The 17,356-nt window shown below is 41.0% G+C and overlaps 1 protein-coding gene across 4 annotated transcripts in view; it reads left to right on the top strand.

Annotated features, from left to right (window-relative positions):
• The window catches only part of trappc9 (trafficking protein particle complex subunit 9), a 192,751-nt gene that overhangs the window by 99,907 nt on the left and 75,488 nt on the right, over positions 1-17,356 (top strand). For all 4 annotated transcript variants that reach the window (XM_041955416.1, XM_041955413.1, XM_041955415.1 and 1 more), the window contains one exon: positions 3,868-3,978. In XM_041955416.1, coding sequence (XP_041811350.1) covers positions 3,868-3,978 — 111 coding nt within the window. The remainder of the gene's footprint in view (positions 1-3,867; positions 3,979-17,356) is intronic.

Genomic DNA, 17,356 nt, shown 5'->3' with positions numbered 1-17,356 from the left:
CGTTTGTTAGTGTGGTAGAGTTCTCAGAAATAGACAGATGCATTCATGAACTGGCTTTTTCCCCATCTTTGGTGCGCCACCAGCTGTTCCTGAAATGATCTGTCGTAAAGCCTCACCTTTAAAATTCATGTAGAACTTTCCCTCAGCTACGTGTGGTGGTGATTGCACAAAAACGATCTCTGCTCACACACTTCCGGGGATATGTATGTTCAAAAACATGCAGCACATTCAGCCAGTGTTATTTCGTGCTTCATTAAATGCATGATATTGATATTTTATTGATGGATGGTTTGCTTGGCGTGAGCGAAGACGCAGGTTGGATATGTGTTCACTTTGAAACACGGGGGATAACTTTGCTCCCTCTCTGCCTCGCCCTGCTCTTAAATAGGAATTTAAAAATTCACAGACTGAAATGGAGACAAGTAGGTTGAAACCCTATTGGCGTTTTTGAATTATTTATTTAGCTTAGATCTCGGTGCCCTGGGTAGTAGCTCAGCAGAATACTTATCAAAATGATTCAGTGTTGTGATTCAGTTCTCTCTAGTTCAAAAACATAATCTTCAGCTTTTGTCCACAGACATTCTGTAACAGTCTCAGGAGCAACAGTTCTTGAATGAAGTTGCCCACAACAGCGTCATTTTAGGCTCATGCTGTGCTAACGCTTATCATAAGGTGCATGTCTGTGCCTATGTCCCTGCCTCTTTTCTCTCACTTTATCTCAGGTACTTGGTGCATGAGCAATGAGCCTGTGTTTCCTAACTGGGAGGTCTGATTGATCACCTCAGCTAAACGGCCTGCCTTATAAATCAGTGCCTCACCCCACTCAGCGCGTTAATCACATCCAACAACAAAGACAACGAGACAATTAAAGAAACATGGGTAGGCCTTAAAAAATATGCTCCTTTAATTGCCACAGCAGTTTATTAGGGACTTGGGCAAGCTCAACTTAAACCTCCATTAACCCTGAGATTTAAGAGGCAAGAAGCTGGCTGGGAGGGGGGCTTGGTGTGACCTGGAGGGAAGATGGGGTGATGGGCACCATTTCACTTGTACGAAGGAAATGTTTTCTTTGCTTTTGTGGTTTGATTCCACTTTTCGTGGAGCATTCAGCATATCCCTCCTTTTGAAATCTGAGCTGTTTGAAAGCCTGCATAGTAGAGCACTGAAGATTGTCTATAAAATGTGGTATTATACATTATGGATGAATTAGTCAGAATAATGTTTGTAACCTTAATAACAGCTATTCTAAGTGTTGATATGGAATATGGCTCTGCCCACTGAGGCTCTATTACTCTGCTTATGTATTACTTTTACTATTCTTCACTCCCTTTCTCTTTCTGCTTTTCATTTCATATATGTCCATATTCATTTCAGTATATGTCTTTTTTCAGATATTTTCACCTCAACATTTCATTTTATGTGCTGATATATTCATCATATGGCATGTGCATAAGGACTGTTACTAATTGGATACATTATCTATCTTTTACTCTCATCTGATATTTTTTCCTTTAATATATATGTATTAGTCATGGAAAGCAGGGATTGTATTTTAATCAATTATCAATTAATAATCAAATATCAATTATGAATAAAAGAAAGTGAAGTGTGTCTCCTACAGAGAGTGTGGCATGTTTGTAGCCTTAGTGTTGCTAGAACGTTTTCAAGTCCATTTTTCGTGAGTCTGTTTGAGTCAGTCAGCATCAAAAGAGTTTAGGAAGCTCTGTTTAACCTGCAGAAGTTAAGGATGGCTTGTTTAACGTGTTTTACTGCCATCATCTTCGTCATCGTCAAAACAGGCTTGCCAAGAACTATCACAGATGATGTTGAGCTAGAAAAGACTGGTACACAAATGTTCAGTTGATCAAATGATTTGTAGTATGGCCAAACCTTACGAAGGCAACTCTTCAAAACAGAGTTTGGATGTTATGCGTAAAATGTAAACCAGGGGTGGGGAACCTTTTTCCTATCACGGCCCATTTAAATTTTTATAACGTCCTTCAAGTGCCTTACTCAGTGGTGCACAGGGGCGGCGGGGTGTTGGGCAGGATCTGAGAAGGTTATTATGCCTGGCCATGCTAAATTATTGAACACATATATCACACTAACCTCTGCGATGGCAGAAACTGCTTGTCTTTCATGTTTGATGTCAGATGGTAGTGATGATGATGATGATGATGATGATGATGATGATGATGCTGATGCTGATGCTGATGCTGATGCTGATGATGATGATGATGATAATACTCGCAGCTGGTTTTCCAGGTTTGGGTCAGTCAGTCTTGAACAGAACTGTATCTTTGCGAGAGTCAGTTTTGAAACATGCTGCTCTCAGCAGCAGATTGTTGCTTTGCAGCTCAGTGATTTCATGTTGTAGGTTCTCGGGAGCATCAGCTGGTTCCATATTAAACAGTAAATATGTTCAGTTCCTTTTGTTTACTGTTCATGTCCTGAAACCTCTCATCAAATGCCTAAAATAGTTTTTCCATGTCACAACAGCTTTTGTTCTTGCAGAGTAGAAAAATGCAGTGTTTCCTCTTTCCAGCTGCAGCAGCTTTAATTTCACTTCAGATGATTCATCATTTGAAAGCAAAGAGCTGAGAAGCTGCTGGAGCTGGAGGTTCAGCTCTGAGAGGTTCTTGATAATGTCCACCATGAAGGTCAAATACAAATGCTGTTGCTGCACAACAAGGCACTTTGTAAATTCTCCTTCTGAATGAAGTTCTAACTTCGTAGCCATTAGCTCACTCACGACTAAACCTGCCTGCATAATACTGTCTCTGTCAGAATGGGGTCTTGTGAAAGCTTCTTGATGGGCATCCAAACTCTGCCAAAGAACTTCATGCAAGTGCATTTGTCCTTGCAGCTCATCCAGTTTAGCATGTTTTAGAGCTGTAATGATTCTTGAGTTTGGTCTTTTTTCATTACTGCAAGCTCCACAACTTCTTACATTTTGTTGACAGTCGCCATGATGCACGGACATGATAACAATGCTCTGTGTGTGTGTTGCAATCAGGGACCTATTTTGTGTAATTTTCTTTATCACTGAAAAAAGTGATTTGTATTATGAATATAGTATATATGAAATGCCTCACAGGGCTCGTAGGCCATGCACATCCCAGAGGCCAGAGGTCTCAGTTTTGGTCAGTTTAAACATTCCTCCTTTACGCCCACAGAAACTATTAATGTAACAGGACACTGGCTGCAGTGGACAGTCTGTTCTCTGTTTCTGAGATATCCATTCCTTTCATCTGTCATTACTGGAGGAAAAAAAAAACACCTACTTGGGGGTTAAAATGAACTCTTTGAAAATCCCAGCATCATGTCTCCTGTCTTGATCTAAATCACAAATTGGTCCTCTTATGATCTGCATGAGAAAAGCAGGTGCGGGATGATGTGGAGATGGTCTGCTCCATGAAAGCACTGCCACCTTTGATGTTATGACAAGGACTGATGAGTACTTCACACCCTGTCTTCTCTTGATCTCATGCATTTGCTGTGTGCGTGTATGTGGCTGTGTATTTTTAGAAAGTAATTGTATCCTCATGCATTAAGTATAAACTCACATGCACATTAAGAAGTCATTATGCATATGTTACAGGGGCAGCTGAGTCTCGCTATAGAACACAAGTGATTGTAAGCTTTTTGTGTGTGTGTGTGTGTGTGTGTGTGTGTGTGTGTGTGTGTGTGTGTGTTTGTGTATAATGTAGAAGTAATCTTTGTCTAAAATGATGCACAGGGCCGTGCCTCAGACTTAGCTTATGCAAACACAAATGCCTCTCTCTGCTGTATACTCTGAGTACTCCTAAATGTTTGATTAAACAGAGATATTTTGGTTCTCCACTCATTCTTTGTGTCTGTCCACAGCACCCGCCAGTGTCATCTACTGCTCGACATCTTCAACCCAACGGAGCATGAGCTTACCGTCAACGCCAAGAACAACCAGGACCTGGTTCTCCATGCTAGCGAGTGCCAGAGGTGAGGAGACGGTTTCTTTATCTACATACAGGTAGATACGGTCTTACCATGTCCCATACGGTGATGACTCAATTTCTTCCCGGTCTCAAGTTTGTTTGTTCTGTTTGTTAAGCAAAAATGATAAAGCATTGCTTGTTCTTTCTTCACACATGAAGTTATTCCTCAAAGCTAACCTACCTTCCTACCACCCAACATGTGGATCTGATCTGCTTGTTTGTGGGCATCATGTATGGGTGTATTACGATAGGATCGAGATAGGGGTGGTTAAAGAAACTGGATGGATCAGGATTGACCCAATCCATTTGAGAGTCTTTGTTTTTTTAACTCATTACAATTTGGGTACAGCAGCTTACAGAAATGCCCTATTGTGTGCCATTAAAACCCTGCAACCTCTTCTATTTTAGGTGTAGTCAGCGAGTGAACCGGTCAATCCATTGACGATCAGCTGTTTCTATGAGCATGGCTGTGTTGTTGCATGTATTTCAGTGACACGTTTTAGGTGCACCATACTTCTCTTGATTAAAACTGCATTTAAGGTTCTGTATTTTCTTCATAAAGGGAAAGAAGGCAGGCTGTCCATATTGTGTCTTAACAATGCTGACACAACAAGTCCACTATAAGACCAAGCTCTTTGAAGATATTATACACAATATTAAATACTAACACTAAAATATTACAGAAAAGCATAAAAGCAAAGCCATGATTCTACTATGAACACAGCATGCCTTAATTTCTACATAATTTAAAGTTAAACCTTCTTTAGACCAAAACACTGTCATAAAGCTGTATCATGTATATCCAGATATCACATTGGTACTCAGGTACTAAATATTAAATGACTCAGAACAGGAATTAGGGCAAAACCATCCAAGCCTTTCTAGTAATATTTCCTGCAAGAATAAACTTCATCCCAGCATTGAAATTACAGATTTGCAAGCATCATATTCATTATAAGTTAAAGGCAAACTTTGTTTACACCCGACCATGCCAGCGCTCTAAAGGAGACTGATATGTTGGTTTTGCTATATCTTGCAAATGGAAAACTGGACAGTCATTGCCCCTCACATCTGTCAAGATAGAGTTTTCTTTCTTTTGTTTGCTTCAGGGCTTCTTCACTATCCTTTAGGACGCTGCTAGTTCAGCTCAAAGAAGTCTATTAGTCTGGGTTTCAATTTTAGTGTCCTAAAATTTTTTAAAGTTTTCTTCTTTGCCAAGAATAAAAAATCTGGGGGAAATCCTAAATTTGTATTGGACACAAAAAAGGTCTGGTTTTCATATTCTCAAATTCGTCATTCCCTAAAGTGTCTCTCCTGTTTTTCTCTTTCCACTGACATGCAGATATACCTGCACACACATCGTCACACTCCCTTGCCGTTTCTGTAGACTACCTCAGCCTCTCTCTCGCTCTTTCTCCGCTTGTCGTTTCACTGGAAAATGGCAAATTATGATCCCTGTCTGCGCTGTCTCTCCAGTGCATCCTTCGCCACAAGCAGAGGTACACTGTCGGTGACTCATAGGCCTTTCTCCACAGGGGTGGGATGTTATTATTTGAGGGGAATTAGGGGGTGGAAAGGGATCTTTTCAGACACAGCCAAACAGCTCATCACTCAACTCACACCAAATAATCTTTGCTGTGCAGAAATGAACTGCTAAGATAAGCTTACCAGCATTTTTTACACTCTATTTTCCTTAAAAAGGATAACTTCAGAGGTCTCTAAACAAGTAGCTTTGAGAGATACTGTTTTATTTCGCCCTGTATTATAATGAATTAGCCCTGTGCAAGAGTTTTATCATTGCTAAACTGAGAGAACAACAAAACAAACAGCAATTAAGCAATATGATTGTTTATATTTTAGTGCAGTGTAAACGTGAGTTTGTAGTGTCAGGGAGTAGTGATGCAGTGAAGAAGAAATACATTTTCCTCCTTACAAATACAGAAGAATTCATAAGCACTATAGACTGCAAAACACCACACAAGAATTTAGTGGAATCAGCTAATCTTTTCTCATCAACGTAAATATAAATGTTCTATTAATTCAATTAGTTCAACCTAAAATGTCTGATTTTTATCTTCAAACCACCTCAGAACTTCTAACAAGGAGTTTTTCTGTCTTTTAGTGTTTTGACTTGAATAAATGAATTGAGTTGAATAAATGTGCTTCACTCAGCTTCTGTAATTAAGCTTCAAAACAAGAACAGCATATCAGCAGCCTTCTGCCTGTGTTAGTTAAAACGCTCAGAGACCCCCTCTGCTCGGAGTTTAAAGAAAATGGACACGAAGTTAAGTTGCTGTGTATCGTTAAATATTGTCCATGTTAAGAGAAGTCACGGCTGATTTCATGATAATGAGAACAATGCTAACAACGCTGAAGGTTAGTATCGACTTCAGTCCCTGCTGGTCTGTTTTTTCTTTCCCTATATTTGCGCAACAAAAGCAGTGCAAAACCATACACTGCACAACTGACACACAGCAATCAATAAACAACAATATGCAATTAAAAAAAACATTACATTAACTAACATGAATAAAACACAAAGCACAAGAAAATATGAAAGCATGACAATGACAGTAATCTACATCAGGACTTGATAAGAGGAGTCCAGGACATGACTCGAGGAAGTTAGGTTAGATTGGTTTCCTTCCTTGATTGGTTTTCTTGCTTGTTAGCACTATGATGCAATGGCAGCTCTGCTTTATTAATGCTGCATTTAATTGATTCATTATATCCTCAGTATAATGAACTCATTAATTCTCATTAATTCATTGGTGTTACATTTTCAAAACTATAAAATGACTGAATTGTTCAAGCTAAGTTCAGTTAACTCACATTTGTAAGGCAGCAGGGTAACCTCACTATACTATACTGTACTGAATATACTCTGGCTTTTTGTTGCCTTATTTGGTCTGGTATGTCCGGTAGCTTATGTTGGCTCATCTTAGCACATTTTAGGTTAAAATTTTAGTGTGACATACATTACACAGTCAGTTAAATGTATTTATGGCACTCCTCTACTTGTGCTACTATTGCACAGTGTTTTAACATGTACCGTGATCCCAGTATTGTCACTGCAGCCAAGTTCCAGGTAGAAGATGAGTATTTAAACTCTTTAATTCAGTGCCATTTATTTATCTGTGTAATTTCTGAAACCACACGGGAGTCTCTGTTATTAAGATTAATAACTTGATGAATGAATTGGTTTATTTTGTTGTTTGGCAGTAGATGTGACTTGAGGTGAAATAGCTTCAGAGTATCATGCTCCTTTGTTTGAATAGCATATAGTGCAGGTTGACTTCCAATAAAGGCGCGCCGTTGGTGTAGATAAATGACTTCCAATGAAGAGTAGCTTGTAGCTGCACAGGCTCCAGTTTCAAATGAGCTCCCCCAACAACACTGGTGTCAGTGTAATATCTCCCATCTTGGTTATGCATTGTTGTCTTTTAAAATTAGAGTGGATGTTTTCCCAGCTGTAAACACCATACAGCCCGGTCAGGCTTTGAGTTAGTGTAAGTGGTACCAGACCCACAGTGGAATCACTGCTTAATGATTGCTGGTTAGGTGTAGCACACTTCTCTCTCCGCGCTGCTCTTTTTTCCTGTGCTTCTTCAGTATATCAGTGCAGAGGGGTGTTTTTTTTTTCTTTTTCCACAAGTATTTCATTAAAAAAACAAATAAAACCAGAGAATAAATGAATGTTTGCCAAAGAAAAGCACAAATGTGCTTTCGTTTTGTCATTTTCAGGAGTCTTTTGAAAGAGATTTTGATCTCAAGGTCCCATGCTGGTTATCCATTTACCACCCACTGCTCTGCCTGAGGAACAGTAGCACTATGTAGAGCTTTGACAGACTGTAAGTACTATCAAAGGTTGCATGAATATCAGCATGTAATATATGCAGTGATACATTAGGCTTTATTATTTTCAAAAAGAACCACAAAATTCACCTTTAGTCGCAAATATAATCCAGGGACAGTTGTTTACATTTACTCAAGCACTGTTCTTAAGTACGATTTTGATGTACTTCAGTTGAGTATTTTCATTTTATGTTACTTTATACTTCTACTACACAACATTTCATAGGCAAATATTATACTTTTTACTCCACTACATTAATCTGATGGATTGCAGTACTTCCCAGACTTTTATTTTACATGAAAAAAACAACAAAAGATAATGTTATGAAACTCACTGTTCAAGATTAAACCAGTGGTTTCCAACATTTTTTACCTTCTGACTTTCTCCCCCAAAAAGGGGCTCATTGTCATAATTCCGATGTCTTTGAGTGTTACAATTAAAGGGTGTAATTTCAATATCTGTTTGAGGTCCAATATCGCAATAAAGCAAAAATAGCTACAGCTACTTTCTTTCCCCTCCCGTTAATCATCTCACAAGCCCAGCTTTTACCTTTGGAGCCCTTTTGGAGGGGCCCTGCTGGACAAACTACTTAACTGTCCATAAAGAAGTTTAACAACCTCTACCAACTACAACAATAAAATGCTAATAAACATAAATTTGTACCGTATATTAATGTATCAGTCACAGGGGACAGCTTTCTGTGAAACAGGTACTTTTACTTTTAAGTGCATTTTGCTGCTAAAACTGTTTCACTTGCACAGATTTTTGATTGCAGGACTTTTACTTGCAGTATTTCTACATTGTACATTGGTACGTTCACTTAAGTAACAGATCTGAGTACTGCTTCCCCCACTGCCAGAGCCAATGCACAGCAGAGTTTACACCTGGGTGAAGGGTTCAGTAAAATCAAATAAAACAGAAATACAAGTGTTCTAAGACTAAAGGTTGTGTCTGCTAGTTTGTGTCAGTGTTCTTCAGCTCTTTCAAGTCAGGACATCTGTCAGTGTTATATAATTCCCCAATTTGCCAAGATTGACTTTGCCCATCCCTCACTGACAAAAGGCAATGTTATGTATAGAAACTTAAGTAGAGGTCAGAGAAGATAATGTGCCAGTTGTATAATTGATTTTAAAAACTCTGCTTCAGTAGAAACTGACACTGTATGACACAATGTGCCTCTGAGGCAAAAAATGTCAAGTCTGGTAACAACTGCAGATGTATATATAGACTTACATGTCTTTTCTCCCTTTGACTGACATTCCCTGTAGACACAGCTGTTGCCTTTGACTCCACCAGCCAGCGCTTCCACCCTATAGAGATTTCTCTGGAAGCCTGTCAGACATAAATTCATTATCAGAAGATTAGCTCAGATCCAGCGTATTGATTCTTTTACAATATTCTGTAGATGCTCCAGAGAGGCAGAGAACGGGATGCGGCATCACTCAGCAAACCCCAGCTCGGTTTTGGCGACATGCTGATCATTTCCTTTGACACACACCCAACGCGAGCGCAGATTATTCAGAGCGGGATAGGACTTTGCATACAGAGAGAGTCGGGGCCACAGACTTGTAGAACCCTGCCTGCTCAACCATATTGCGCTTGTCTCTTCAGCTCATCCTCTCTCGACATCAGATGGCCCTGTCATTTCATATTTCTTTCCTGTTCTATGATGAATGAGGTGTCAGGCGTAAGATGTTTTCTGGAGTCTTCACCCAGGACTGGTGAAGCTAAGGCTCCAATCCGACAGTCGCAAAAATGACTCTGTCAATCATCCACACTTTCCGCCTACAACAAATGATTTTTAATTGTTCCCATTGAGCTTTTTCATGGTTACACAAATAGAAAAGGGAGAGAAAGCCTTCATGCATGGAGAGACATATAACAGTTTGAGAGAGTAGATTTAATAGTTTCTAGCCTTGTGTCCATATGAGAACCACAGCAGGCAGCTGATTCCATCCCCTGTTGCAGCCATATTTAAGTAGTTTTAGATAGTGACAGCTGAAAACTTACATGTATTGAATTCTGCAGCTGAAAAGCCAAGACCTTTTTGGTTGTGTTTCAGCTGTAAGTTCAGTTGGAGTGCGTGTAGTCTCCCTTTAAAGCCGACACATGGAGAGTGGGGGACAGGTGAGTAGCACAGCGCTGCTTTCATCTTCTCATATCATTCACAGACATGTCCTTTACAAAGTCTTTATCTTCTTGATGGTGTTCTTTAATGGCCGATGAAAGGAAAAGCGAAGCGCCTCAGACTGCGAATGATCACTTTGATGTTTGGGAGCCCAACAAGGCTCCCGAAGACCGCCGTGACACCACACAGTGATGCCCAAATTTGAGCTTTTTCCATGTTTGCTTTGAACAGGACAGAACAGAGAGAAGAGGACATGTAGAGGATGTGAAACCCATCTTTTCTTTTGTGGTTAGATCTTCCAGATATTCCTGGCATGGCATTATTGTTAGACTAACAATATTCACAGTGTGGGATTTTATAAGCTCACATTAAGAGATATCTGTTTTTGTGAAATACAGGGCTGCAGTTTTGAAGCAATTTCCTTAATTATTGCATATGTTAACAATCAGTGTTCGAAAGTGCACATTTTCCATCAGAACTGTGTTTTAAACTATTGCAGTGGCCCCTAATGACCACAAAATCCCAGTAAGTTGGGTATTCGGGCGAGAAACAAAACATAGATCAGTTTTGATACCAAAGTGATATTTATACTTATAATTGCAGTGCTCTGACTCCATTTTTAAATATTAAACATAGCAAATAATGCTGAACAACTTCTAGGCTTCACTGAAGGACATAAATTAGATGAAGCATGCTGGCCAGATCTCGCAGTTAAATTTAACCAGTTTCTTCTTGTACAAGCAAAAAAAGGGCTGTAGCTTAAAATTCTAAAAGCTGTTACCTAGTAAACAACAAAAGCGTCCACTCTTCCTGTTTTTATGAACGGTAATAGACGTGCCTTTGCCACACGATCGGGGTGAGTTGAGTGCTGTGTGTTGAGTATTTGTAGCTGTGCTGCCAAAAACACCTACTCAGGTGGAACAAATGTCCCCGGGGATGCACAAATACTGACGTGCCAACTTCACAGACTCAGAGAATGTTCTGGGAATCACACGTGCTGTGTCCTCCTTTGAGTGAGAGGGAGAAATTTATATTTGACTTTTTTTTTGTTTGTTTTTCTCGATGGCACCCTCTATTTTTGTAGTTTATCGTTTATAGTTTCCATACAGCCCGTCAGATCTTGGCATAAAGCAATCACTCTGCAGATGGTCACACTGACTAACAGCCAGACGGCAGCCTGCTGCACAAGAGCCGCAGACTTTGAACAACCCACGTTAGCTTTCCTGCTAAAGTCTCCTTCCCTTTCTGACTTTCGTCCATAGGTGAGAAGTGCACGGCTAACATCAGTTTGCAAGCAAGATATCTGATTATCTGATCAGCTGCAGCACATTAACCTTAATATACACTCACCGGCCTTATTTCTGATAGATTCAGAAAAGTGCTGGAAAGCAGATTTGTTGTTGATGATGGGAATCTACTAATCCACCACATCCTGAAGGTGCTCTGTTGGATTGAGGTCTGATGACTATGGGGCCCTTTTTGAGTACAGTGAACTTAATGTCATGTTCAAGAAGGCATTTTGAGATGATTTGAGCTGTGTGACATGTTGCGTTAGAATGAAGAAGCCATTAGAAGAAGGGTCCACTGTGGTCATAAAGGGATGGAAATGCTCAGCAACAATATTCAGGCATGCTGTGGTGACTAAATGATGCTCAGTTGGTATTAAGGGGTCCACGGTGTGCTAAGAAATCCCCCACAGCATTACACCACCAGCAGCAGTCTAACCGCTGACACAAGGCAGGAAGGATCCATGTGTGCATGTTGTTCATGCCAAATTCTGCCCCTTACATCTGAATGTCACAGCAGCGATCAATACGCACCAGACCAGGCACGTTTCCAGTCTTCTATTGTCCAAATTTGGTCTGTCTGTGCCAGTTTTAGCTTCAGCTTCCTGTTCTTAGCTGACAGGAGTGCCACCTGGTCTAGTCTTCTGTTGCTTTAGCCCATCTGCTTCAAGGTTCAGCATGGTCTGAGGTGCTCCTCCGCATTCCTCAGTTGCAACAAACGGTCTACTCGAATTCCTGTTGTTCTTTCAGCTGGAAGTCTGGCTAGTCTACTCTGACCTCTGCCATAATTTTCACCGAGAGAACCGCCGCCGCCGGGATATTTTCTGTTTTTCAAACCCAATGGTTGTGCGTGAAAATTCCAGCAGCTCAGCAGTTCGGGACATATTCAAACCAGCCCATCCATCTTTTATTCTTCCTTTTGATAATAAAGAAAATATTAACAGCGCATTTAAAAGGCACATTAACAATATATTTGAATGCAAAAAGGGATGCCTACAATGCCTAAAGATGCCTAAAGGGATGTGATTTAATTTGGACTTTCACTTCAGCCAGTCAGTTGGATTTACAAGAAGCGGGAGTGTGTTGCTTAGAAAGCTTGTGACTTTTGCTTTGATGTTGCAAAGAACTGCTTGTCCCAGCGTCAGCGCCGTAAATGGAGCGGTGCTGCCTGATGCGCTGCTCGCCCGCCTGCACCGACTTAGCAGCTGTCAGCTGGTTCTGGTGAAGCTGCTAGTCTGGCGTTGGTGTGAACCTTTAATAGCTCACTAAACTGGGATTTTCACATTATTACCTCATGTTTATTACCTTGAGAGGCAGCTGGATTCGCAAGATCATGAGATCACGCAGCCAAGAATCCATCTTGTCTGGCTGCAAGTTATGCGCCTGTGGCTAAACGGCATTGATTGGCCCAATCAGCATCCTATGAGGAACTATTGGCAGTTATGGGCAAGTGCTCCTGAAAGGGTTAGCTTAGATGCTGCTGTACCATCAGTTATATCAGAACTGGAAAGTATTTCTTCATTGAGAGAAGAGCAAAATAAAGCACTGAATGTTTTTTTTGTTGGTTTTTTTTTTCATGGAAAAGAGTTTTGCTCTTTTTGGTTAACTGGCTTTGGCAATAGTCCCTCAGCTACTAAGTCATATGGTTTGTTGATCTTACTGGTTGAAGTTGGGCTGTGATGGACGGTGATAGACAGATGGTTCATCCAATTACCTCCGAAGTGTTTTTGAAATTGTCTACCCTTTTCCAAACAGTTTCCATGGACAACTTCCCACATGGTTCTGTGTAAGAAACCAACTGACAGGTCAAGTCATTATATTTAAGTCACCACCAGACTGCTAACAACTGGTTACTCAGTCAGCGGAGTTACTAGCTAGCTCTCTCAACTTTCACAATGAGCACAGCAAGGAGGGATTATCTTTATACATGGAGGGAATCAGAAAACAGGCACTGGATTATTCAGTGGGTGCTCAGTAAACAGACAGAGGCTCCACCTATTGACAAAACCAGGTACGACTCCAAAAACACACTTTACACCTCACATTCCTCCTCTTCTGTGTTGTTAGTAAGTATATTTTTGAATGATGATGATGAATTATTAACAGTGATTAATGGATAGTAGAATAATGGATCTTGTGAAAAACGCCACAGTGATGTGTGTCACAGGGAAAAAAAGGGAAAGTCCTTTGTTGGATACCTCAAACGTTTTGATAGTGATGAAAATGCAACATTCATTCATCAGTATGCTGTTCCATGCACATTAAGTCTGGTTTTGGCGAAATGACTAATTCACTCTACAGTTATTCCTCGGCGGCTGTTTTTAACCACCTTGAGTTGAGAAAAATGATCAGGCTGTACTGGTCACTGCTCTGCATAAACAGCATGTAAATTAGCACCGCTCTCCTCACATACTTTATGTTCTTTCATTTGAGGAAAAAGAAGTGATCCGGTGTACCCTCAGACAGCCCTGACCTTTCTGCAACTGAATCTTTGTTCTAATGAGCAAATTATGATGAGACGGAGCACATTAAAGTGTCTGTTATTAATATGAATCGAAAATAAGAAATGTTGTCCAAGATGTCAGGCTGGAAAAGTCATTTCCATAAAGCAAGTTCTCAAGCATTGTAATTACGTGGGTTTGACTGCAAGTCAGTCAAGTCCTTTAGTGGGTGATTCTTTTGTATAGGACGGGTTTGATGCAAGTGTTTGAACGGTATCTAATTATCGGAATTGAAGAGCAGGGCCCCGAGGCACTTGTCTCTAGCTGTCATCCATATAAATATAGCCGGTGGGAGAACATCCTTGGTCACCTCCCGGTGATATGATCTCTCTCAGCCCTTCACCGCCGTGTTGCGGGGGATTTCTGTGCAACATTCATTGTACAGTCTGGTCTATGAGATTCATGGGGATGCCCCATTGTTTTCTAGTCCTTTCAGCTCTTTGTTCCCAAGTTGCTCCGCTTTGCTTCTCACAATTTCAGAAATCATTGCTATGAGAGAAATCTCTAAATAAAGGTCCAGTTACGAGCCGGTTTTTGGTCCGCAGAACATCTGACGTTCTTCTTCAGCCGATGGAGTTTGCTCAGGCCACATTTGTGTTTTGTTTTTTGTTTAAATTTGTGTAAATTCTAGTTTCAGAGGTCAAGAATGAACTTCATTCTTATCTGTCTGATTTTTGTTTCCCATCAGCAGCACACAAGTGCAGTGTAGTACAAGCCTTAAATAACACTGACAAACTTGAATTAGAGGACAAAATTCCAAACAAAATCAAAAAATGTTTTAAATGGAAAACTTTAAATGAATCATCTCAGCCCTACAAGTAAATAGAATTAAGCAAATCTGCATGGCCTGATAGATAGATACCTGAATACATGTTTTCTTGTAATTTGAGCGAACCGTTGCTTTAATCCCATACTAACACACTGTAGGTTAAAATTGCTGTGAGCAGATATATTACTTGATGTAGCAGTGAGTGGCTATTTTTAAAGTCCCCCTCCACTCAAAAATGTGTTTTACTTCATGTTCCGACAGCTGAATGCTTGAGCTTCGCTGTGCAGAATGATGTCCGTGCCGAATTTGACACCAGGAAGCTGTTTTCACATAAATCTGCTGATAGTGGAATGTTTGCGCTCGATCAAAGTCCAATTTCAAGGGGCGGGCCTCCGAGCGTAATTTGTGACATCACAAATTGCTTGGAAAGCAGTCCTGGTGCAATTTTAAACGTACACAAATGTGTTGTGGAAACTTGAAGCCTCCAGTGCACAAACACTTGAGAACAGACTCTCTCTTTTGCATTCTTGTGTCCAACTATTAAGCTTAAATATAATTATATAATCATAGATGGCCTGGACTTTTAAATGAGGGAGAAGAATCAGACGCAAATTATTATTCAGAGTATTTTATATACATCTTAAAACATGTCTGGAGGTGATCTTTAAAACAACATAATCTTTGAAAGCTTGTTATTTTTCATTGTAGCAAGCGTTCAGTGGTGCGGGTGCTGTCGGTCTTGAAAGTCATCCAGTGTCTGTTTCCTTGCCAGCAGCAGGTTTCTCTCAGACCTGCTTGATCCCAATCTTCACTCTGCATCAGCACCACAGCTGTGACTCCAAGGAGATTTAAACAGACCTTTGGGGGTTTACACCCACATCACAACATCGACCCCAAGGCGCTAACTGGTTCCCACTGCCGGCCACCATTATCATTGCAGAGCTCGGCGTTTCCTCGTGTGGCAGATGGGGGAGTCAGCGCCCACTGCAGCAGTTTGCCTCCTCTCCAGCCGCCATGCCTTTTGGCTCTGCCGGATCGGTGCGCACAAGGGCAGACACGCCTCATTGCATGAGCTTTTCAAACAATGCTTGTTTCCATGGTGACCACCTTTCCCCTTCTCGTGCTACTTTTTATGGCAGCAGAGCACATAATGCATCTGCAGTCACTTATCCCATCTTCAGCAGTCCCGGCATCCTCTGAATACTATATTTTATTTTTTCCACAACGTGCAAATCAAAGTGGCTTTTCCTCATTCTGTCCAAATAGTGTACGCACTCATTACATGAACATCATGTCTAATAAAAAAACATTGTGTCTGCTGAGGATAGGGCACAGGAGCAGTGTTTTCTGACAAAGATGAGAGCTGACTGCTGAGATGTACATCTGCTGCTGCTCGACCTCTCCCTGGGATTCAGCTTCACACCACTGTCATTTTTTTTTTTTTCAGTGTCTGCAGGAGATTTTTCTTTTTTCCCCTTCTCACATTTTCTTGAAATAATGTGTTCCCTAGGGGGCGTTTTAGCCCTGTTGGCTGTCTCAAGGTGGGTTAGTTAAGGTGCTGGAACATCAAGATCTTTTTCAACTCACATGTCCCTCTGTACACTACAGTATTGCTAGAATCAGTCCATCCAGCTGCCTTAGATCTCTTGGGAGTCGTGTTATTATAGTTTTGGTATTCTGGAAATGTGCCTTGTTTCCACCAGATCCATGTATTCATACAGTATAGATGGGTATAGCAGATTTATCTTATTTACAGTCATTTCCTTCTCCAGTCACCTGCATCTTTATCAACCTTAAAGTTATGTAAAGAAAGCCCTGTGCTGTCATCGGCTCATCCAATTCACCAACAATAACACCCCTAGCAAAGTGTTATTAACGTTCCTGCTTCCAGTCCAGCTGGGGACTTTAGTTGCATGTCATTCCGCCCTGCCGCTCTATACTGTGCTGTCTAATAATGGCATAATGCCCCAAAAAGAGCTCCTGGGTTTCAGCAGCAGAGACAAAAATAGCTCACTCTGTCAGCCCTGGTAATAGTCTACAAAGCCTCAATTTAAATGACAGCCAGTGCATTAAAAGATTGTCTGCACAGAAGCATTCTTCGATACCTATCCGTGTACAGTAATTGGCAGTAAGGATCTGCTTTTACCGCACCTCATCATATTGAGCGCGACGTGGAAGGCTGGAGAAGCGCTGCCTCCGCAGCCGCTGCATACAAAGGGTTACACGGAGTCAGCCGCAGTCTAAAAATAGACTGTTGCTCTCGCCTGCCTCTGCACAGGCCTCTATGGATCTCCGCCCTTAAGCTCCTGCACGTGAGGTAAAAATAACCCTCTTCGTGAAAACATACACACACACACACTGTAGGTTTTTCGCTCTCAGCTTCTCCCCTGTGACATAACACAATCACTGGCTGTTATAGAAGAGATGCAAAAAGGCTCTGATAAAATGTTGGTTGGAAATGATTTGCTCTGCTGTGCTGCTGTGTAGGGCATGATGCAAACTGTAAACATTGCTCACGGCGTGCTCACAGTCTCACACTAGAGGAAAGCTGCACACATTGTACTGAAACCACAAGACAACTAAAGACCTCTCACACAAATATGTTAAATACCTTTACATTTAATTGCAGTATAGTTGTAGCTGCAATGCTGCAGCAACAGTCGTCGACTGGAGCGGCCGGAGCAAGCATCTGCACAGCACTGAGGTGCTGGAGCTCATTGTTATTTTGTGTCCATGGTTGAGTTTATAGACCTCAAATTTGAAGCGATTCGTGGCTTTGCAGTGGTCAGATAAAAGCGACCCCGTGTGCTTTAATGTGATTATCATGTACTTTTGGTCTGAG

Source organism: Chelmon rostratus, chromosome 16, assembly GCF_017976325.1.
Source record: "Chelmon rostratus isolate fCheRos1 chromosome 16, fCheRos1.pri, whole genome shotgun sequence".
NCBI classification, from domain to species: domain Eukaryota; kingdom Metazoa; phylum Chordata; class Actinopteri; order Chaetodontiformes; family Chaetodontidae; genus Chelmon; species Chelmon rostratus.
This window is presented reverse-complemented; position numbering and strand designations above follow the sequence as displayed.